Source organism: Ascidiella aspersa, chromosome 9, assembly GCF_963924565.1.
Source record: "Ascidiella aspersa chromosome 9, kaAscAspe10.2, whole genome shotgun sequence".
Lineage (NCBI taxonomy): Eukaryota > Metazoa > Chordata > Ascidiacea > Phlebobranchia > Ascidiidae > Ascidiella > Ascidiella aspersa.
This window is the reverse complement of record NC_139455.1, coordinates 22,947,184-22,969,772: the sequence shown is the minus strand read 5'-3', so window position 1 is coordinate 22,969,772 and position 22,589 is coordinate 22,947,184. Positions and strand designations below refer to the sequence as shown.

General features: G+C 36.6%; 1 protein-coding gene across 2 annotated transcripts; it reads right to left on the bottom strand.

Moving 5' to 3' along the window:
• Window positions 1-894: 894 nt before the first annotated feature.
• On the bottom strand, window positions 895-18,090 carry LOC146133660 (protocadherin beta-15-like). Of its 2 annotated transcripts, none has more exons than XM_083396939.1 (20): window positions 17,955-18,090; window positions 17,414-17,640; window positions 16,708-16,888; window positions 16,225-16,341; window positions 15,489-15,622; window positions 14,693-14,916; window positions 13,669-13,814; window positions 12,496-12,636; window positions 12,039-12,159; window positions 10,604-10,781; window positions 9,877-10,041; window positions 8,901-9,083; window positions 7,809-8,009; window positions 6,696-6,944; window positions 6,241-6,365; window positions 5,232-5,388; window positions 4,846-4,900; window positions 4,200-4,343; window positions 3,384-3,635; window positions 895-2,435 (listed from the first exon to the last, which is right to left on the bottom strand). In XM_083396939.1, exons 1-20 carry the CDS (start codon window positions 18,043-18,045, stop codon window positions 2,278-2,280), a joined length of 3,249 nt encoding a protein of 1,082 aa, XP_083253065.1. In that variant the 5' UTR covers window positions 18,046-18,090; the 3' UTR covers window positions 895-2,277. The 2 variants fall into 2 exon arrangements, with proteins under 2 accessions (XP_083253065.1, XP_083253066.1); XM_083396940.1 differs by having other exon boundaries at window positions 3,384-3,620.
• Window positions 18,091-22,589: the final 4,499 nt, after the last annotated feature.

Below are 22,589 nucleotides of genomic sequence, written 5' to 3'. Positions count from 1 at the left end.
GTCTTATAATATCGGTTTGAAGCCGATACCTGATTATAATTGGTTGTATCGGTAGGCTACTCGTCCGATACTACAGGGTAATGATCTTATACTAAATAAACTTTAAGAAAAGAAAAATTGTCAGAAACTAGTTAGTTAACTAATTTAATAAAAAGTAACTCTTTAACGCTCAATTAAAGTTTGTATTTACAACCTGAAATTAGTCAATTTACATGTTTGGAAAATTAATTTGGTTATTTTTTCTCTTTGCTGTACGCCACAGGAACCTTTTGCTAGACGCGTGCCAAACCAAGCTGAGGAAGTTCTTGACGGGGCGTAATAAATTTACATAAACAATTTTGTTATAAAATCGTGTGGCTTCTAAGCATTTTATTATAATAATTCTTAATGAGGTTCGGACCTAAGCATACCTGAGTGATTTGTTTGGTTTAAGTTGTCGAACATTTTTATTTACAAGGAGACGCGCGTTGTTCAGACACAAATAAATATGCCAACATTTCCTGCACTCGTGTTTTTATATGTTTATCATAAAGACGGAACACATCAGCGGAAAACTATATAGATTAAGTTGGAAAAACTTTCATTTTTGAGAGTTCAATGCTACGAATAATTCCCAATTCGACTGTTTCCATGCGCGCGTCGCCTCTGATCTAAGAAAGGAGTTTTTAACCTTTTTTCCACCGCGCCCCCCCTTTTATTAAATAATAACCATGCTAAAAGCAATTCCCCATTTTTCGATTACACATCAGTGGGACAACATAAAAATACATAAGTTAATTCTTAATCGCGCGAATCGCAATAAAATTTACGTTTATTTGGTTTGAAATGGTAAACTTTAATATAAGAAACCTGATGCATTTCTTGTGCTGAAAACAAATCAGACAAACTGCGGTAAATAGATTTTTTTGCAACCAAACTGAACGAAACACGAAAAAGAACGCTATAGCTTTCTCGCCAGCGCGATGTTGCGTACAAATGCAGCTGTTTGGCACACCGGATCCACATTAGCAGACATTTATCTTGCTTTTCCATCAAAAACAAAATATAGAAGCATTAATTATGGCTGGCTTTGGTGATTTGCCAATTGCCCAAACGAATAAAGTTAAAAGAAAAAAGAAAAAAAAGAGAAAACGAAAATAACATGTTTTTTGGGGTTTTCCCGTAATTAAATGAAATCTTCGTGGAAGAAAAAGCGCAAACGCAAAAAAACATAACGAAAAAATACAAAATTAAAAGCGAAGAAAAAGCTATTTGGACGGATGGCTTTTAAAGTGGAAAGAATACTGACAACACAGCAACAAATAACGCTGAATTAAAAAAAGAATGTCACTTTTCTATATAAAAAGCAAAAATATAAACACAAATGCGCCAAAGGTTGGACGTTAAAGTAAATTTTCTTTCGAGGTCAACAAAAATATGGGAAATTATAGAAACTTTGCCAAAATGCTAAATTCAAACTCTGACAGCCGATTTGTTACATGGCGGTGCAAAAACTGGCAACTAAGAACAAACAACCGAAAGAACAAAGAAGAAATGGAACCAACGAAGTATTTGGAACGTGAAAACGCATTGGAACTGCTGAGATACCAACCTACACACAGTGACGTCATTTCTACGTGACATGTTTGGAAATAAATGGCAGTGACTAAAAGTAAAAACTTGACAATCAGTCTCGTTGTGAAAACGAAAATTAAAAACGCATTTGCTACGAAACCAAAGCCGAAAAAAGAACTAGTGTAAGAAATGTCGTCATTCCAACATTTATGAAAGAAGACATCTAGCCGTGTTCTTAACCTGTCTACATAATTTCATAGAGATTACTCAAATAAATATATTCCTTTTTCAGAGTTTTGACAATAGTATGATATACGCTACTTGTGCGAACAATAGTTTTTTTTTAATTTTTATGGGATTACTTGAGTGCAAATCATTCGGTCTTTCTTTTGTTATTTGTTCATTTATTAAATACAGACTACCACCAAGTTTAAAAAACACTTGTGATTGGAAAAAGGAATAAGTGAAATTCAGATTTTTCTCAGTGGAAACCAAACAAAAAGGTAAGGAGACACTGGTCTCCATTGACCTATTAAATAAAAGTATTGCTGAAAAATGTATTGGTAATTTCATAAAGTTTCATTGTTAAAATTTCCTGCTATGCAATCATGACATACAGAGAAACGTCACCAAACCCAACTATTCGAAGTAAGTTTCCAACACGAATCGGTTCAAAACTGCTGAGTCAGCATTCTGACACGTATCCGTTTAAAGACTACTGAGTCAGCATTCTGTCGAAGGCGAAGTGACGTCACGGCCAGGTGGAAAGCTGCTGACGTCATAACCGGAATCGCTGTTCGACTTTTTCACGCCTCTGCGCTCCGGCGACCTCTGGTGGTGAAAAGAGGAGAATCGTGACGTCACCCTCCCCGATGACGCACCTAAAGAGGGAAGAATAGGGGTTACAATGTTATAAAAATGCACTGTGACAGAAAAATTATTGCAAAAACACCTCAACATTAAAATGCAGCCGTGTAGATTTTTTTGTTACTTTAATTTTATTGGAATGGAATTAAACCATGGTCGCTTAACTACATAAAAAACTTCATTTAAATAACTATTTTGCTCCTTGTCGGTTTGGCTTACTTTAAAATGGAAGCGCTTCAGATACATGTTTATTATGTTTTTTTTTGTATATTTTGTTCCTTTTTTACATACCTATACCTTAATAGATTACATTTATTTTAAAACACCTGAAAATTTGTGTTTCAAGGCTTTTCTCAACCTTGTTTAAACATTAGTTTATTTTAACCTTAAGAAACTGCCTAATCGACTTAAATATGTTTATGGCCGAACAAAGGACTTATGGCAAGGGTTCTTAAACTGGGGTCCTTGCACCCCTTGGGGGTCCATGAACTAGTTTAGGGGGTCCATGAAGGCCTAAGTGAAATATTAGTGTATATTCAAAAGGTAATCGATTTTTCAAAGATGAGAGTTCAATGAAAAAGAAAACGGTTTTGCACTGAATGTATTTAGATTCCATTTCACTTTTACCCTTTTGGACCGAAATAAGCAGATTTCAAAAGTCTATTTGTATTGTGACGTCATCTTTGAAAATGTCTTGTCTACTGTGGTCCACGCGAAGCCAAAAAAAAAATTAGGGGTCCGCGGAAAAAAAGTTTATTATAGGCTATATAGTATAAAATTAATAGACAAACAACACAGTAAATGAATCTACTGTGAAAAAACAGCACATCAAATATTTCTATAATCCGGTTAGGTGTTGCTTAACCTAATTAACTATACTGACAAACGCAACGTCCATTTGTCTATCAGATTTTTCATTTGATTCGTGGAGGTGTCATTTTTACTTTGCAAAGGTAACAAACCTGACGAGTTAGTTGATGACATCAGCGACGATACGTCACTGCTGGTGACGTGGCGCCCCCTGGCGACCACATCGGGAAGTTGAGGGTCGGGATGCGACACCGTGTGGCGGTTATTGCGCTCACGTGACATTTTGTAGTAGCTCACCGCCGACGAATTCGTGTCCACTGAGCACCCGCTGTCCTTCCGCTTGGGGGCGTACTTTCCGGGCCACTTGGGTTCCGTGGGACTTGCCGGTTCTGACGTTATTATGTCTGAAGTATATAGTTATGTTGTTGGTTAAGTGGTAATGGAAACTAGGTATTGATGCGACCCGATGCCAAGTGCACTCGTCCGATACTAAGTAAATGACTTAACTTAAGTGCACTTAAGTCACTGTTTTCCAATGAGCTGACTTGACTGAAGTCTTTGGAATAAATGACTTGACTTGGCTAAAGTGTTTTCGGCAAATGATTTGACTTAACTTAAGTATTTTGCACAAATAACTTGGGGTAATACGAAGCGTATTCGTTAAGAATTTTTTTTATGAAATTGAGTTACTTATCTAAGTTTTTGCACATAAAACAATTTGCTTGCCATATGTTTTTTGTTTTTAAGTTAAGTTATTTCCCATAATCGAATGTCCGCGTTTAGATTCAAATGTTTTTTGACTATATTGCCTGAATTTAAGTAGTTAGGAAACTTTTTACAAACTTTATGCTACAAACTCTTCTATTTTAATGTTATGCGAATGACGAAAAATACGATCATTTAGTTAGACTGTTTTTAAGCTTAAAGTGTTCGCGAAAAAAAAACAAAGATGGCGCCCAACAGTTCACCTCCATTACTGGGCATCCAGCAGGTGTCGCTGTGGCCGTACATCTTGCACATGTCGGTGCACTGCTCCCCCATGCTGGCAGGGTCAAAGGTCGAGGGTCGTCGCTGGTAGGTCACCGGGAAAGCTGAGGATGAGTAAAGACGCTCTGCGTGAAACGAGTAAGGTTAGCTTTTCGCCGAGCAACGAGTTACGTTACATTTAAATCGCTCGAGTAACGAGTTGTTTTATTTTCAAAATCTGTTACATGATTAATATTCATTCGGTTATGGAACAAGGTGTGTGACTCTTTTTTTGAAACTGCTGTTGTTTGAGTACCGAGTTACCTAAATTTTAACACGGTCGAGTTACGAGTCGTTGTACTTCAGACTCTACCGAGAAACGAGTATTGTTACTCTTGACCGGCCTAAAAACGACGTTAATTTGCCTGACTGCGATATTGTAAAATGTGCTAATTTCAACTCAGTCAAGAGAGGTTAGGGAGTCATGTTGCTGATACATCCTACAGGTCGAGTTATACGATGTTAAGCTGTGTAAAAAGGGATTCTAATTTTGTAGGTTTGCATCCCGCCACCTCTCCTATAAAGTAAAACCCCTTGTCAGCCTTTGTTGGAAATGAACAACGCCACAAAGATACAAAGATGAATTACCTGTTGTTATTTTCTCTGGTGAGCTCTGTCGTCTTCCATGAGGCAGTAATGGATTCTAACGAGAAAAAACAAGAGTCACAAATGCTGGTCAAACCTCAATATTGTACTGACGACATTTTAAACACAGACACCACAAGTTAAGCAAATGTGCTAGGATTAGTATAGTAAGAAAACCAGAAAATGTGAGTGTATAACAAATCAAAAATTAGAAAAAAGGTCTAAATAGACAAATATCTATTTAACCCATTTAATAAAATTTTTGTTAGTAAAGTACATTTATGTTAAATCATAAGACCAGACCAATATGCTCTGTAGATCTGTCAAATGTGTCTCCCTGATTTCACAAACAAACATAGAGTTGTAGTAATTCAAGCATATAGTCGCACCTGCTGACTTGCGTAGTTTGCCTGTTGCTGGTTGATAAACCGCTGCATGGAGCCTGGACTGTTTGGTGCGTCGCAAACCTGACAGTTTTGATCGATGGAGGCGTGTGCACTTGCTCTACGACGACGGTCGGACGCTGATCGGTTGACCGTGTGTACACTATGGTGGGTGGAAAAAAGGTTGGTATTGGGTTTCTTTATAGTGCTTATTAGTGTTTTAAACAAGTAATTTTATAATGGCTCTAGTCCCAGTCAAGTCATTTGAAAAATTATTAAGTTCCGGTCAGTGCATTGCAAAATAAGTCCAAGTCGTCAGTTGCGCAAGTCAAGTCGCAGTCAAGTCATTATTACAGCAAGTCAACTTTATGCCAAGTCATTGTCCAAAAATAAAACGTTAAACTATTAAAATTGTAATCACTAGCAATAACTCAACTAAAAAAATCACAACGCCACATATTGGAAGCAAATTGTTTTACATTGAACTAAATAATCGAATTTTAATGAAAAAAAAATTAATGGAAACACCTTTATCCCAAGGTATATATGACAAAAAGTCAAGTCATTTGAAACCGGCCAACACAAGTGCATTGACTTATAATATTACAATACTGGTGCTTTTTGTTTGGATATAAGCTAGCGCTATGTTTTTATTATCTTTGTAACGTAAGGTAGGGAAAAAAGTAGGAAAAAAAACGATTCCACACGCAAATGCAATGTCATACAACAATCGGTTACCTTTAGCTATAAAACTATTTTATTTTAAAAATGAGTTTTTTAAAAGAAGAAAACGTTAAAAACGTTAGCTTTCTTAAAAAGTTTTTTTTATTCTGGTGTAACGTCTGTAGCGATGTCACCCTATATCTCCGCCGAATACGATGATTTAAGCTGATATCTAGTATAAAATCTAAAAAAACTAGTTGACGGACCTCAAAGGAGTCCACGAATCCCAGTTTAAGAACCCATGCACTTAAAGGTAAATAAAAGCAAAACGGCGGCTTGCAAAACAACTTACCATAAATCATTGACCCTCGAATCCCTTCGAGTCGCAGCTGGGGAAACTGGGGGAGACGATTTGCTGCTAATCCGGGTCTTCAGGGACACGTTCTCTTCATCGTCCGACTTCTTCGCTTCGACTTCCTAGAAATGCCAAGTAACTTTTTATTAACATTCTTTAGGCTTTTCTGTCCTAATCAAAGTCAGACACCTTTAAGTTCTCAAGAGAAATATATTTCGGCACAATAAAGAGACACCACCAGTCTCTGAATTTCCAGTGTTGTATGACTACGTCAAAAACAGTTGGCTAAAACAAAGTAAATGTAATTCCCCGAAGTATTTTTGCCCTTTATTAGATTACAATTAGTAAACATGCCTTATAAATAAAAATTTTGAAAATTTTTATTTTATGCTAAGTTTACTAATTGTATTTTAATAAACGTTTGCTCAAAAAAAAAAATTACAGCATCCAACCTTGACGACCACTTTTCCTGCCCTCTTCTTTTTCTTCCTCCGTACCAGCAGGGTCACCACCACGACGCACAGGATTATTAGGACGGCGGCGCCACCTAGAATTACCGCGAGCAGGAGGGTCGTGGAACCTTGGGCCGGGGCCTTTTCGGAACCCCGGCTCACACGGGGCTGGACCGGCGGTAGGGTGTCGATGACGTCAATGTACATGGTGAGGGATGACGTCATGGGTGGTATGCCGCTGTCTGAAACCTGGAATGGGAAGTAAAGGGAAAATTGAAAGGGTGAATAATTGTGTTAGTACTATATTTGGATTTTATTTTTTCATTAAAGTTAAATTTTGACCATAGATTTATAAAAAATCGGTATGGTTAAAAAAATGTAAAAAATCTGCTGTCGATATCGGTTCAAAAAAAATATATATCGGTCGATCTGTAGTTAAAATCACGATCTGAAAGATCCTGGGCGTTAGTTAATTAACAAGCAGTTGAAATGATGGGAAGATTTAGATAAATCTGTAAACATTTATTTATTTAATCGACTTTTCACACTTGTTTTTAACGGCTTTCCTTCTGGAAAATTTATTAAGTTTTGAAAAAAAATGGAGTTTGTATGTAAAATATAATTTGCGCTAATCCTAAATGAGAATACAACGAAAAACGAATAACAAAATTGTGCTATACGGCTTGTTATTCAGTTCCAATTTTTGTTTCTCGTTTAAACCTGTGTTTTTTTTGTTTGTTTTTAAAATACATTTTTGCGTTGCGGACCCCTTTTCGTTTTTTTAAGGCGATCCTCGAACCCTTTTATTATAGAAAGCAGGTGAAAAAATAAAGATCATCATAAAACTATTTTGAAGCAGAAATAAAACAATATTTAAAGAAAAGTTTAGCGAAGGAGCACTTGATTGATTTAGTTGATTATATTTTAGGTTAATTTCTGTATAATATACATAGTTTCCTTCGCGAAAGCTATATATTGTGCAGTACCACTTTGAAAACCAATGATTTTAACATTATTTTTTTTTAATTAATAAACACCTATGACAAAGATAACATCACAATAATAACATAAAAAAATAGTTACTCAGCAAAACTGTAAAATTCAGTATTTTACCTTAATCGTCGTTTTGTACAATCCGAGAATGTCGCTTCGTTTCGTGACGTCACGGACTCGTAGACGTAACTCTCCGCTGCTTGGATCTAGGCGAAACAGATCGGATGAGCGCTGGTGTCGCGTGCGACTTCCGTCCTTGGAAATGACCTTGATGAAGTACTTGAGACCCGTGGTTGTGTCCTGACGGTCAAAGTCGAGGCCCTGCTCGGTAGGATAAATGTCGTTGGGTGAAAAAGTGGCAAAACAAAATAATTCTGCTTTTTAAATAAATAGGATATTTAACTGAGATGTCAAGGATTCCAAAAAAATTATGCGTATTTAATAAATACGATATAATTAGAATTTTCGTTTCGATTAACAGAATTTGCCTTAATCCGAATGGTGAAAAACAAAAGATTCTGGTTTTACATCAATTATTGTAATAAAGATTAAATTGATTCATTCGAATTCAGATACCGATGATGCTTTTAATAGCGAAATATATTTATCATATAATATCCAAACAAACTGATTTTCGGTTTACTGAGTTTCTGTACTTATAGTTTAACCTTAAATTCGATATAAGTAATAAATCAAGAATAATGTTAAAAAAACTAAAACAGAAATCAAAGTTAAACTTCGGCATAGTTGCATAAGTTATTTGAATTGCAACTATAGCCATACATCTCAAACTTGAATACGCACTTCTATTTCAAAAGTTGATAAATAAGACATCAACATATAGTTTCTCGTGTGTAAAGGGCGATTTGTAAAATTACTCTATTGTTGTTCTGTTAAAAATGTGCCGCGAAATATTAAAGATGGATGTACCATATTTTATTTTTAAAATAGTTAGGAAATTCACTTCGTCTAATTATATGCCTACGAATCTTTTGACCAAGTTAAGGTAAGTATTGGATAAAACCCACTAACTTGTTAAGCCAATTTTATTAAAATATTACAAAAAGAAGTGGCCATAAAATCATTCCCAAAAAGTAAGTCTTACATTAAACCGTGGTTTCGAGGATATTCACCGCAGATTTGGGATTGTACAATTACAAAAACTGGTAAAAAATAGTAAAAAAGAATGAACTTCGTTTCATTTGACCTCACCTTGAGTTGATAGAATAAGCCGTCTTCCGCCAGTTTGATCATGCTCGCGTAAATGGTGGTGTTGTCGTGAGGGGGGCTCGAGAAAATCGGGGGGTTGTCGTTGACGTCACTTACAACAATCGTCAGCTTGCGACGGCTCTCTAGCGACGTTGGGTGGCCACCGTCGCGAGCAAAAATCGTGAACTGAAAACAATTTTTTTTTTTTTAATAAAAAAAATAGCGAGATTAAAAACAATCCAGGCCCACTTAGTACGCTCAACGATACATTTAGGGTAAAATTGTAATAAACCCCTTTATTTTCTTAATATTAATCTTTTAAAAAGTTTTATTTAAAACGTTTAATTCTTATGTTAGGCACTTCAGAAAAGATTAACATTGGAAGCAATTATACTTTTTTTTAAGTAAACCCTTGTAAAATGGTATACATACTGATTTAACCTCTAACAAAACAGTTAACAATCGTCAGGTGATTCAAAAATTACCAAACTCTTCTAAAATGCTCAAAATAAAATGTTGGTTTAAAATATATTTTTTTTAAATCAACCAAAAAAAGCAAAAAGGTGTCTTTTTGAATGTTTAACTTGAAAAATGTCGCGCAAACAACCGATTGCAGTTGTTTTAAGTTCACAAAGTAAAAAAGACAAACAAAAGATTTCCGGTAAATCATAAATTTGAATCACCTAAAATTATCCAAAAAACAATACAAAACATAATTTCTTAAAACTTGTGGTAACCACTTTTGGTGAAATACTGGAATTATTTTAAATTTAAAAAAAAATTAAAAAGTTAAATTAAAAAAATTAAAAAGTCAAAAGGTATCTTTTAACTTTTTTTATCAAAAAATGTCGGATAAAAACTGAATTTCAATCACTTAAAATTAACCAAACAAGCAATATAAAACATACATTCTTAAACCTTGTATAAAAGTTTTGCAGTTATGAAAAAAAATTATGTTTTTCAAGAGTCGCGGTCTCACCTCCCATTTGCTTCGCTCCTCATAGTCGAGATGTCGAATGAGCGTAATCTTTCCGGATGTCGGGTCCACCATGATCGGAGGTTGCAGGTTGGACGGATCCTGGATGGTGGAGAGACTCAAGCTGTAGTAGACCTCTCCGTTCAACGATTCCTCAATCACTTTATCCTGGAATTATTGAGTGATCTTAATTTTTGTAAATGGCTGTATTTGTCTAGTTCTATGGGGTATTTAGGTGGCACTATATATAAGGACAAATTGTATTGGATTTACGACAAGCTTTCTCACAATCGTGCTTCGTCAGGTCAAAATAGAAAAAAAAATTATCTTTATAGATTTGATGATTTTCTTCTGACGAGCAATCAACTGATTTCTGACGAGCATATAATTTGGTAAATATGAAGTACTGGTAGTGTATGTAGGCAATCAGTGGAGATATATAAATACAAGTCGTTTTGGTTTCTTGACAAGCTTTCGCACAAGCGTGCTTTATCAGGTAAAAATAGAAAACCGGATTTTCTATTTTTTCGCCGAATAGTTTTAAAAACGTGCAAAAACTTAGTGTTACGTGAACCGAGAACCCAATTGCAGTTTACAATCCGCTCACTTTACCCACATGTTATTTTATACAGCATTTTTAGTTCCTAAGCCCTTCTCAACCTTTTCTCATCGGTTGTTCCCGCCAATAAAACAAAGTACTTATTTCAGCCAATCACAGCGCGCCACGTACCCCGTTTTGGCGCCAAGCGGGCAAGTTGGTCGAATCCCTGTCGGTCGCTTTCGCTACAGCGATTACAGATCCCACCTCCGTCTCTTCGCTGAGTCGGAGTGAAACGTCCGGATGCTGGAAGATTGGAGGATATTCGTTCACGTCCAGGATCACGACCGCGATATGCGCGGATGAACACCTGGCGGATGAATAAGAACAGTTTGTTTGCTGGGCGATTGATTAATAATTATAAATTTCGTTAAGGAAAAATAAGAGGTTTAATTAAAACATTACCTATTCAGTCGACTTAGGTAAGTGGTTAGTACAGTTTCCTTAAATGCATAGCCATATTTACTCATTTTACTAATAGTTTAACTTATTTGACATCATTTTTAGCCGTTTTGGGGTACAATTAAGCACATCTGGCGGATAAATAAAGAACATTTTTGTTTACTGTGCGCGATTGGTTAATTATAAAAAAAATGTTGCCGAGGGGAAATAAGGGGTTTAATTGAAAAATTACATTTGCAGTTGACTTAGTTCAAACTAAGCACAGAACTTAGTAAACCGAAAATTAGCTTAGGAATATCAAAGTCCATACAGAAGTAGGTAACATTTTGAACCTTTCCAATACCTCTGTCAGTACCTTCTCACTATATTGAAAATGAATAATGTTCTTAATGCTGCCTTCTTCTGTATGGACTTTGATATTCTTACTACGTCTTACCACAACCTTTAACCTTTATGGTTTAAAAAAATCCGTTTTAATGCTATTTATTAAATATATTTCGCTACTAAAAGCATCAGTATCTAAAAACATAACACAATATAAATCAAGATGTACGCTAAGATAAACTCAAACCAACTGTTTTAAGATCTCAAAACCAAATAAATGACGATGCAGTCAGTAAAATGACGTAACAAGTGATAACACAGCAAACTGCGAACGAAAAATTCTGCCAGTTGACTTAGTTATCTAATTAGTAGACACCGCTCAAATACAATTGACGCATAACACTACTTTAACTTATTTAACGTCATATTTGGCCTCATTTTTAGGTTAGTTTGCGTTTTTTTAAGATGACATAATATAAACCTGACGCATTTGAAATAAAACAGACATTTTTATTTCTTTGAACATGTAGTTTTAATTATACAGACAAGCTGAACAATGCTACCTGACACACAATCAAAATTCATCTCAACTTTCTATAGCTAATCGTTTCGGCACCGATATTGATCATATAACGGTGATGTTCTATCTTTAAAAAAAAATTTAGGCAAAATCTTTAAAAAAGCTAATCGAACAACGTATACTGCCTTAACAACCGACTGCATTTTTCAACAAATTAAATCAATTGAGTAAGGTAAATTTTGTACTGTACTATCTAGGAGTTATATAGGAACGGTCGCTACAGCATAAATATTAAATATATATTTGGACATAATGACGTACTTTGCGGGTATGCCTCCGTCACAAGCAGTGATAATGACGTCATAGAGGTCCCTTTTTTCCCGATCGAAGGGTACATCAGTGGAAAGAAGATTGGCGTCGTTAATGGAGAAGTAACCGATTTCTGCACCAGAAAAAAAAACGTTAAAAAATAACGCCGAAAAGTGTAGGGAGAGGATATGAGACGATTGGGGGACACCTGTTGTGCATCAGCTGTTTTAGTTACGACGATTAAGCGCCATAGTTTGACTTTGTACGACGTCGTTAAAGCTGTTTTGAAACCGGTTTATTGGCGGTTAATTCTTTGGGCATTAGTCTTATTTTGGTGTTATTCCGAACTGTGTTTATTCCAACGCCGATGTTGTTCTAATTTCGGTCTTATAGCTGGAGTCCGTACATATACTAAAAAGTAAAAAACTATACAAATATACAATATGGTATGCATGATAATAGTTCTAACCCGTCATGTTCTGCCCCCCTTTAGTCGCCGGCACAATGGTTTCCACAGTCATTGTGACGTCACCGTACTTTCCCTCGTCACGGTCCAGTGCGCTCACGTGGGCCAGGTAGGTGGACACTGGGGCATCTTCACTGACGTAAGCTGGATTGGATCAATAAATGAGGTTATTGACGAATGTAAAAAAATAACTGAACGAAAAGAGAATCAAAGGCACAGAATCAATCTTGGTTGATAGCCGTATTTGTCTTATTCAAAACCTGTTTTAGAATAATATGTATTACACGGCCACCGTTTACAGATTTAACCGAACAGCACAAAGAGTTTCTTAAAATATTAAAGGTCGCTAGTAGGGATTTCTTAGTGATTTATACTTGCAGGTTGGAATTTGATTGCCTGGCGTTTTTCAATAATATTTCAAAAACGAAACACTGTCATGGCCAACACAACAACAAATCCTTGAAAAAATGTTTTACAACGGCACTTTTCTAAAATCTAAACACGTTGTCATAAACTAAATTTAAAAACTATTTTTCAGAAACACTTAAGATTCAAAGACTTAGTGGCAACCCGGTTCGTAATTTCCTTGCTAATAAATTACCACACTCTGCTCTATAGCTCGTCACAACATTTATGCATTTGAGTGGAAAAAATAATTATTTTTTTAAAGACATTTACGATATGAAGAATTAGTGGCAACCCTGTTCGTACTATCTCCTTGATAATAAATTACTATACCAAATTACTATACCTTCTACTACATAGCTGGTATATTTGAGTATTGGGACATTGTGAAAAAATTCAAACCACGCATCACTCTGTAATTCTCCGAAAAATTAAGATAGTAGTTCATAAACGAAACACTGTTACGGTCAACTCCACACAATAATAAATCCTTAAAAAATGTTCTACTGCTGCACTTTCTAAACACAACTTAAGTTGCCACAAACCAAATTCAAAGACCATTAAAAGGCTTTTATCCAAACAAAGGGTTTTTCAAAGACATTTGAGATAAAAAAAAACTTTATCAACCCTGTTTTGTAATCTCCGTGCTAACTAATTACTACACTCTGCTCTAGCTATTACAGCCTTCTCTTAATTAAGACGGAAAAATTTAAACCACGCATCGCTCTGTTGCGTCATCAATGCTCCATTATGACGAGCACCAACGCTCACCAGTGTCGTTCCGGCTCTCTGTGATGAAGTTGATGTTGATTTCAGGAGCGTTGTCGTTCACGTCTTCCACGTGGAGGATGAGGACGCACTTGGAACTCCGGGGCTTCTCAGGATCGCCGTCTTCCGCTTCGATGAGAACGCGAAGTCTGGATGAGAAACATTGTGACGTAAGAATGGATGGCAACGAACACGTTCTCGATAACATCCGATTTGGGCCTTTAGTCGTGGGTTGCGCCAGTGTTGTAACAACTTTATTAAACGACTCGACTAAAGTGCACTTAAGTTACTGTTTTCAAATGACTTAAGTCTTTTAAACAACTGACTTAACTTGGAGAAAGTCTTTTGGACAAATGACTTGATTTGAATGAAGAGTTTTCTTTAAGAATTATTTTTGTAAAATTGGGTCTTTTATCTCAATTTGCGAATGTAAAACAATAAGTTTGTTATATGTTGCGTTTCGTGTTATTTTTTAGTCGAGTTATTGCTCCTTATCAGAGAACTTTACCACTAATCCAGCATGTGACCCTCCATCAAAAATATTTGCCCACCCCTGATTCAAAATGTACGCTTTTTAAGAACCACCATAACACTAAAAACAACTAAAAGTAATAAAAAGCTTCATAAACTCATTGACTGCTCACTATAGCCCTCTCACATCGAATCACATGATGTACCTACCCATTCTGTCACTCATGATGCATTTTTACACTAAACCGAAAACAGTTTCACAAACTGAATCATGACACGCTCACTAGCTCACATCGAATCACTTGGTGCATTCACCCGTCGTGCCGCCCACGATCCAGCTTCTCACGGAACGTCACGAAACCGCTAATTACATGCATTTCACAAAACCAAGAACTATTTCAAACTGGATCATGAACCGCTCACAAGCTTACACCGAATCACATGACACCTACCCATTCTGTCATTCATGATGCATTCTTCACGAAACCAAGCAACGTTTCACAAACTGAATCATGAACCGCTTACTTGATCACATCTAATGAAATGATTCACTCACCCGTCGTGCCGCTCACGATCCAGCTTCTCACGGAGCGTCACGAAACCGCTTTTCTCGTCGACCGCGATCGGCCAGCGTTTTTTGTTGCTGACGTCACCGTTGATGACGTCACCGCTGCTGCTTTTCACCGAGTAGCGAATGAACTCGCTCTCCAGGTCGGTGGCCACCACTCGCTCGATAACGCTTCCCGGCTCCGTGTCCTCCTTCAGCGTGACGTCATAAACCTGGATCGTGACGTCATGCGGTGAAAATATTTGTGACGTCACAAGGGTCGGTGTAAGCTCGCAAACCGCCAAAATATGAAGTAAAGACGAAAAGCGTCAAGATCTATATGAATATTTTCATTTTTTTATTACAATGAATAAGTGATATTGGAAATCACCTTGAACCTGGCCGAAATGAATGTCGACCTTAATTCCTGATAAGTACCTGCAGAAAATTCTAGCAAAGCTAGCAATTTAGGTCAGACACTATTAAAAAAAATTCATGAATCGAATTAAGATATTCTGACAATGCCTTTGCTGGCAAAATATATTAATACCTTTAAGATCTATTGTTAGTGTCGGACTTGAATTGCTAGCTTTCCTAGAATATTGTGCTGTGTATTTTTTAGTTTATTTTTTCAGTTATTTTAGAGTTTTATAGAAGTTTTAAACTTACATTTTTGACCAACAAATTTTGCGTTGTTAATTTATCTTAATTATTATTTTATTATTTTTATTTCTTTTTCGATTTGGCTCAAGTTGAATTAGCCTTAGCTGTAATTAGTATTATCGATTCGCGCAGAATACTTTACCTCCTTTTCGAAGACCGGCTCATTGTCGTTCGCGTCCACCACGTGGACAAGAAGTTGGATACTAGACGACCGCACAGGGGCGCCATTGTCACTGGCGACCAGGTTGATGCGATGGACTCGGATCGACTCGTAATCTGAATAATTGTCCAGGGGATATTTGTTAACGAGTATTTATATAGCAGCCCAAAATAACAGGTTGTTCGGTGAACAGAAGGTAAACACTTGGTCGGTTTGCAGAGCACACACGTATTGCAAATATTTGTAGTGTTCTAGTGATGTTTTAAGGCATAGGTATGTTTAGCCCAACACTGTCTTTAATTTTAGTTTTAGGTATTGTTTAATCCGATTTTGTTTGCTCTGTTATCCTTTAATGTGTTTTCGATCGGTTTTAGGTATTGGTTTTGTTTCTCCTACGATGCATAACCCGGTATCGATTGAATAATTCTGTAAAGTTTATATACAAAAGGTTTATATTAAATTTTGTTGGTAAAGTTCATATGTAATTTTGTTGGTAAATTCATATACAAATTTGTTTATAGGTTCATATGTAATTTTGTTGGTAAAGTTCATATACAAATTTGTTTATAGGTCCATATGTAATTTTATAATTTTGAAAGTAAGGTTTATACAAAATTTCCTAACATACCGAAATCATATACATTAAATTCCAGTTTATAAACTCAACGAATGCTTGAATTCATTGTCGATAAGGCAGTAGTAGAGGAAGTAACTATACCTAGTTGTTTGATTAGTTCCAGTTCCAGATGGGAGAGCCCCGAACTCAATACCGTGTGAACAAGTTTGAAAAATTTACTCGGAGGTTCAAGGCTGTATGTCAGAAGCGAGTTGTTTCCTGTGAGTGTAGAAAACAACGTTAAACAAAAGAAAAAGCCTAATCGATTTTGATCTGATACAGAAAATATTTGTACATTTGTACTGATACATAAATATATTGTTCATTACACCCCCCAAAAAATAAAAAAATACATTGGTGTCAGGTCAGGTGAGCGTGGTGGCCATTGAATGCTACCTCTTCTTCCAAGCCAAAGCTGTGGAATAACTGTAAGCTAACTTTTGACCTGTATATAAGGTGACCTAATGCAAAACAGCGCCGCCGCATTGGCGACAGCAAAACTTCAACCCCGCATATATTATCATAAAATACATTCAAAAAAAATCAGGGCCATTGCGTCACAAATGTGATTATGACGTCACTCACCCAGATCTTTGTCGGTTGCTTGGAAGCGGTCCAGGTTAGTCACGTGACCGACCTTGTCGGTCTCGGAAATCTCAAGGTCAACGACCGGCGAAGGGAATTGTGGGTCATGGTCGTTGACGTCATTAATGCGGATGCGCAGCGTCACCCAGCGGAGAACAGATTTTTCGGGAATCATAACGATCTAAGTGAAATCGATAAAAAAATGTTTTGGATATACTATGCACGGATTTGTATTCTGTAATGTAGCTTGATAATGAATTTCTAAGCTAAAAAAGGTCAAGTAGATCGACATCATGCTTGTATCATCTTTGGGGCTTGTATCATCTTTTTTAATATGAGACAGACAAATAAAAAGCTATTTTATTCGACAAACAACATCATTTAAAAAATATAAATTCCCCTCAAAAATGTAATTATTTTAAGTTTTGTACGACGAAAGGGAAATTGCTGGAAAAAATATTACATTTAAAATCGCAAATAAATAGTCTTCCAAAGGCGACAGCAAATTTTGGCTTATGCCATGAAAATCATTACCATTGACAAATTTAATCAATTTACCAGTTTGACCGAAGTAGTATAGTCATTACACATGCATTTTTAAGCAGTTTTCCTGATACTTATACCCGAAAAGTTTCGCAAAAAAGCGGGTATCAGTTTTAGAAAAAAAAAAGTATTCGATAACCCGATTGGAAAATAATAGGCTTACTTTGCTTTCGATAAGGCAATCAGGGGATTTCCCGCACAACGCCTCTCTGTCCCACTTGTAAAGCTGCTTGACCACACCCATGGGGGAAACCCCTATAAACTTGGTCCCCGGGGGCGGGGGCCGCCTAGATGGGGTCTTCAGTTCTTGCATGAGGATCTTGAATTTCGCCCCCGAGTTCTTAGACATGGGCGATTCCAGGATTTCGGGAAGGTCGACTATTGTAGTACCTTTAAACAGTAGATTGTTACGTCATAATTTGTTGACAAACGCATTGTTTTAAAGTTGTGGTTCAAACGTTAGATTTCAGGAGGTTGCAAGAACAACTTAAACTATTGTAGTGCCTTTCAACAGTAGAGGATTTTTACGTCATAATTCGCTGACAAGGCATTGTTTTAAAGTTGTGGTTCAAATGTTTTAGAGAAGGTTGGACAAATGTGAACATCACAGCGTTTAGCAAACGTCATCATAATATTGTCGTTTATTTTTTTTAATTTTATGATGTGGAAATAATAAGCAAAATATGTAAAATAAAATTACATACCAGCATTCTGTTCTTCTGATAACGTTATCAACGTTGGCGATACATGTGTAATTGCGAGCAATAGGAGACAGCTTGTAGTAATAGGTCCCATGATTATATATTCACAGTTTAATTTATAGTAATAGTTTCATTTTAAAATCAGTTTCTGAGGAAGTATAAAATAGAAGAGTAACTAAAAATTAACAACACACTTGACAGAAATTCTCAAAAATGCAACCAACGACGAAAAAGGGTAATAATATCGTAAACAGTGCATCCTTAGTATCAAATTACAAGAAAATTAACGGACTTCACTGTCTGAGAGGAAAACGGAAAAGGCAAAAAACGGGAGAAAAGTATGTAGCATTTCCGGAGCAGTAGAACTGCAACTGCCCTTGTCCGTTGCTCGGATAAAATATCGCCTGGGAAACGGACTGGCAACTTAAACACAGACCGTTAAGCTTAGGGCCGGGTTTCGCAACCCAGTGTGACCGGACAGAGGGCCACTGTGACCTCACAGACGCATTCCTACACGCGTGGGTGGCTTTTACTTTCCACATATGCACACAGATAAACAAATCAACTTGCAGTGCCGCACAAAAGCGGTAGAAAGCCTGCAACTGTTTTCGGGGGTACATCGCGGGACCTTTGCACCCCCTGGGTACACTGGAAACCCCGGGTACGTGTGTGGGGAGCAAAGAGCGTGTTTATAACGACACAAGACCACACAGAAGCGATTTATCAAATGCAACGACTGCTATCTGTTTTATAACTTAAAGAAAAGGTAACAGTCGCGCAACTAGAAGTGGAAATTATATTGTTTGTGTTGAGCAGCTAATTGTTCGAAAAACAAGTAAAACAATGTTGAAAAAGAATACGAAGGACGTACATTTTTGGTCACAATTTTTACCAAAAAAAATGTTAAATACCTAAAATGCTATACCTGCCGTTTTCAGGGCGATATTTTCCCGATTTAAATAGCATTTTCAAAAAATCTTTAGAAGGAATATAAGTCGCAAAATTTTGGTCATTATTTTTACAAAAAAAAATAATTAAATTAAACCACCTAAAATGGTATCCATACCGTTTTTTGGAAGATACTTTACCGTTTTAGCCGAAATTCATTTAGAAAAAATGTTAAAAAATTATACAAAAGTCGCAAAATTTTGGTCACTATTTTACAAAAAAAAATAATTAAATTAAACCACCTAAAATGCCATCCATACCGTTGTCGGGGCGATATTTCCCCGTTTTAATTTACCTTGCATTTCTCCACTTACTACTGGAGCGTATCCCACGCAGCGAGTGTGTAGAGACTAGACAGGAAGGGGGACGCGGGTGTTTAAGCCCCAAGCTGCAGTGCCTCGCTTAACAACATTTCCGGGCAAAGTTATTTGACCCAAGGTGCCATGGACATCCAGCGAGCACCTAACCTTGGTGACACCGCTGTACCTTTCTCATGGCCTTTGTATTACTTTTGACATCGAGACGATTTTTTGCCTAGTTCAAGATTCGACTTCGAATTCTGAGATTTAAAAGCGCGACGAAACGCTTACAATGACTATAGATGCTAATTCTTTGCTGTGGTTATTGAGATGGGCTTTATTTTTGAAGACCACGGTCCTTAAGACAACCTAAAAAGCTGTGATTATCACCTACCAGTGATGCAAACAAGTCATTCTGAAAAAACTAAAGTCAAAGTGTTTTTGTAAAAAAAGTCGAAGTCAAGTGTTTTGTAAAACAACTTAAGCAAAGTCAAGTCATGATAAGGACAAGTTAATTCCAAGTCAAGTCCTTGTCATGGAAATTTAACGTAAAACTAACAATTGGTAAACTTGTCCGATTATGAGCAATACCTTAACTGAAAAAAAAAAACGAAAACGCAAATTGAGAAAAATAACCCAGTTTTCAATTAAAAAACTCATTTTGCCTAAAACAATTAAGTCAAGTCAAGTCATTTGAAAACAGTGACTTAAGTGCACTAAAGACAAGTTATTCAAGTCAAGGCATTGACTAGAGTCACTACAACACTGCTATCTGCAAACTTCCCTGGAAGCATTCGGGTATGGAGTTTCACTATCTCAAGAAATGTACAAAGCAACACATTATTTTAATTACTCTCCTAAATACTATCGTTAAACGAAATTTCTGGTTTCTTGTTAAATATAATGACACAACAAATGACAACGACCTTAATTTTAACTGTCTTCACTAAAATACAACAGCCAAAACAAACTATAACAGAGCTAATAAGGCAATAAAATCCCTTTTTTGGCTGGCACCTAGTCTGATCTCTACAATTGTCAAACGTAAAATGTCAGAAAAACACCAGAGTTCTAAAGTAAAATCAATCTACACTAAAAAACCAGCTCAGTGGGAGCCGCAACACGTTCAGAAGTGTACCACAACAGCTATAACGCGGCAAACCGTTTGCGAGTTTGCCGTCATGCAGTTTGCTGAGTTACGGTTCGCCTAAGCCGTTACTTCTTTAACTTGTCTTACTCATACAAGGTAGCTAAGGCAGAACACGAAGTGTGACCTTGACGCCAACTTATACGACCTTGAAGAAGTTGGAATGAAACGAGCGGAACGAAAGGAGCATCGGATTACCTTGGAAGCGAAAAGAAAGCAGAGGCATAATGGTCGTCACGCAAACATGATTTCACATGAAATCTGGTGCATAATTTTAAATTGCAAGAAATACAGCAAGTGTACACTTTTTGGCAGTGGTATAACCACTTTTAGCTTCATTCGATAATTTTTCAAGGTTTGGAGGTAATTTGAAAACTATAAAGGCAAAAATAATGAATAAAAAAATTGAATAAAACAAACAGAGAATGACAACATTTAAAAAAATGGCACAATTGGTATCCCAAATATAAATCGTTACTTTTCCACTTTTAAATTATCGCCACCATTCGTTTGAAAAAGGTTGTCACTTTTTTAGAATTAAAGTTATTCTATTTGGAAGCTATTTCACCCAAAAATTCCCCTTGAATTCAAGATATACTCGATTGTAAGAGCAAGAAAAGCCGACAACATTTAAACAATGCAAAAACACGGAAGCGTCGTTTGTGATGTCACAACAGGTTAACACTTCCCCGGGACATTTAAACCCGGTCGCTGTTGGAACTTGGCCGTTGCATGGCGGGCCACCCCGGTAGACAAAGACAAACAATGGCTTAGATTGTGACGAACAATGGAGCCCACTTGTAATCTAATAAGCGACAATTGTCCCCACTTAAATCCTACCTCTGCTGCCAAATAGGCCCAAAGACCTTAACGCTAAATCGAATAAGGCGCAAATAAACGACGATTAGGAGACTAAGTTAGGAACGAATCGATAGCAATTGCAGTGACGTGGTTTTGTTAATGTTTCGATAGTGCTTGAGTGCATTTTTACAGCATCCGAAACTGTACTCGCACAAATTTTAGTTAGGATAAAATATTTAACCTTTTTAACCAGTTTATTTTATTAAGTTTGATCAACTATTTTCAATTTGACCTTTGGTAAACTTATAAAATATACTTCAAACGGGTGATGTGAGGTTATGGTTCGGGGCTAGTCTACATCAGTAAGGTATGTTTAGAATAAAACATTAAAAAAAATTAACCAAGTATGCCATTCTATGGAAAATATCCACCGGTTTGAATTTTAGTGGATTTTTCAAAAAAAAAAATAGAAAAGGACCTGATTTTTTAGATAAGATAAAAATCCAAAATAGGGGTAAAAAAATTTGCCCCCCTGATAAAATTCCTTTCTCGGTGGTTATGCGTTGAGCAGCGATCGAAGAGCGTGGTTTGGTTGGACACGGACTGGAGAAAGTTGAAGTGGCCTCAGTGCCCGGTTACCACTGCTCTATTCACATGCTAGCATTTGCACGCGAGCTGTATAACTGAAGTCTTTTGCGCGGGCCTGATTGCATGCCTACCGGCGAGAAAGGCGAAATTCGTAGATTTTTTTCTTTTTTGCGCCCTTTTAACTATAGTTAACGATAAGTGGCGATAACCTAGAGCAGAAACACGTAGGTATCGTCGTATGTTATAGTCACTTTGGCAAGCCTGAATTTTAAGGCCGAATATGACTGAATAATATTATTCATAAATATCATAAATATGAATGTTATTATTTTAATTTTTGTAAATGTCTGATTGCTAGAAAAACCACAAACACAAGCCATGACGCAAAATGAGTAGTCTCAATACAAGTTCGATGAACATTACTATTACTATAGTTAACTATAAAAGAGACACATAAGACATATCGACCGGCACTAGAGTTTGACCTCCTCTCACTGGTAAATGTTCCGTTTTACAGTCAGAATGCTTTTTTCTGCACTATAAACCTTCAACCAAAGTAAGACTCTGATATTATTAAACAAAGTAATGATCAAAATTTGCCATTTCATTGAACATTTCTCTATCGCGACTTTTCTTACTCGATTTTGGTAAAATGCTGTTAATTTTTCGGAGATAAACCCCACTTTAGACTCTTCAAGGGTGGCAGCGTGATACAAACGTCAAAAAAATGGGTTTAATATTTGTCTTGCTACCCAATCCGTCGGGACACCATTCGAGCCATTTCCCGACTAATCGCAAAAAATAACGTTTTCACACTCCATTACAGTTTGTCCAGTTTTTAGTCGTTACCGATTG

What these genes read in the sequence shown, in the direction of transcription:
- LOC146133660 (XM_083396939.1), bottom strand. Translation starts at nt 18,045, where the DNA reads ATGGGACCTATTACTACAAGCTGTCTCCTATTGCTCGCAATTACACAT. An exon ending in TCGAGGGTCAATGATTTATG is followed by an intron (nt 5,389 to 6,240) that starts GTAAGTTGTTTT and finishes CACCCACCATAG; the next exon opens with TGTACACACGGTCAACCGAT. An exon ending in GTCATCAACTAACTCGTCAG is followed by an intron (nt 2,436 to 3,383) that starts GTTTGTTACCTT and finishes TTCCCTCTTTAG; the next exon opens with GTGCGTCATCGGGGAGGGTG.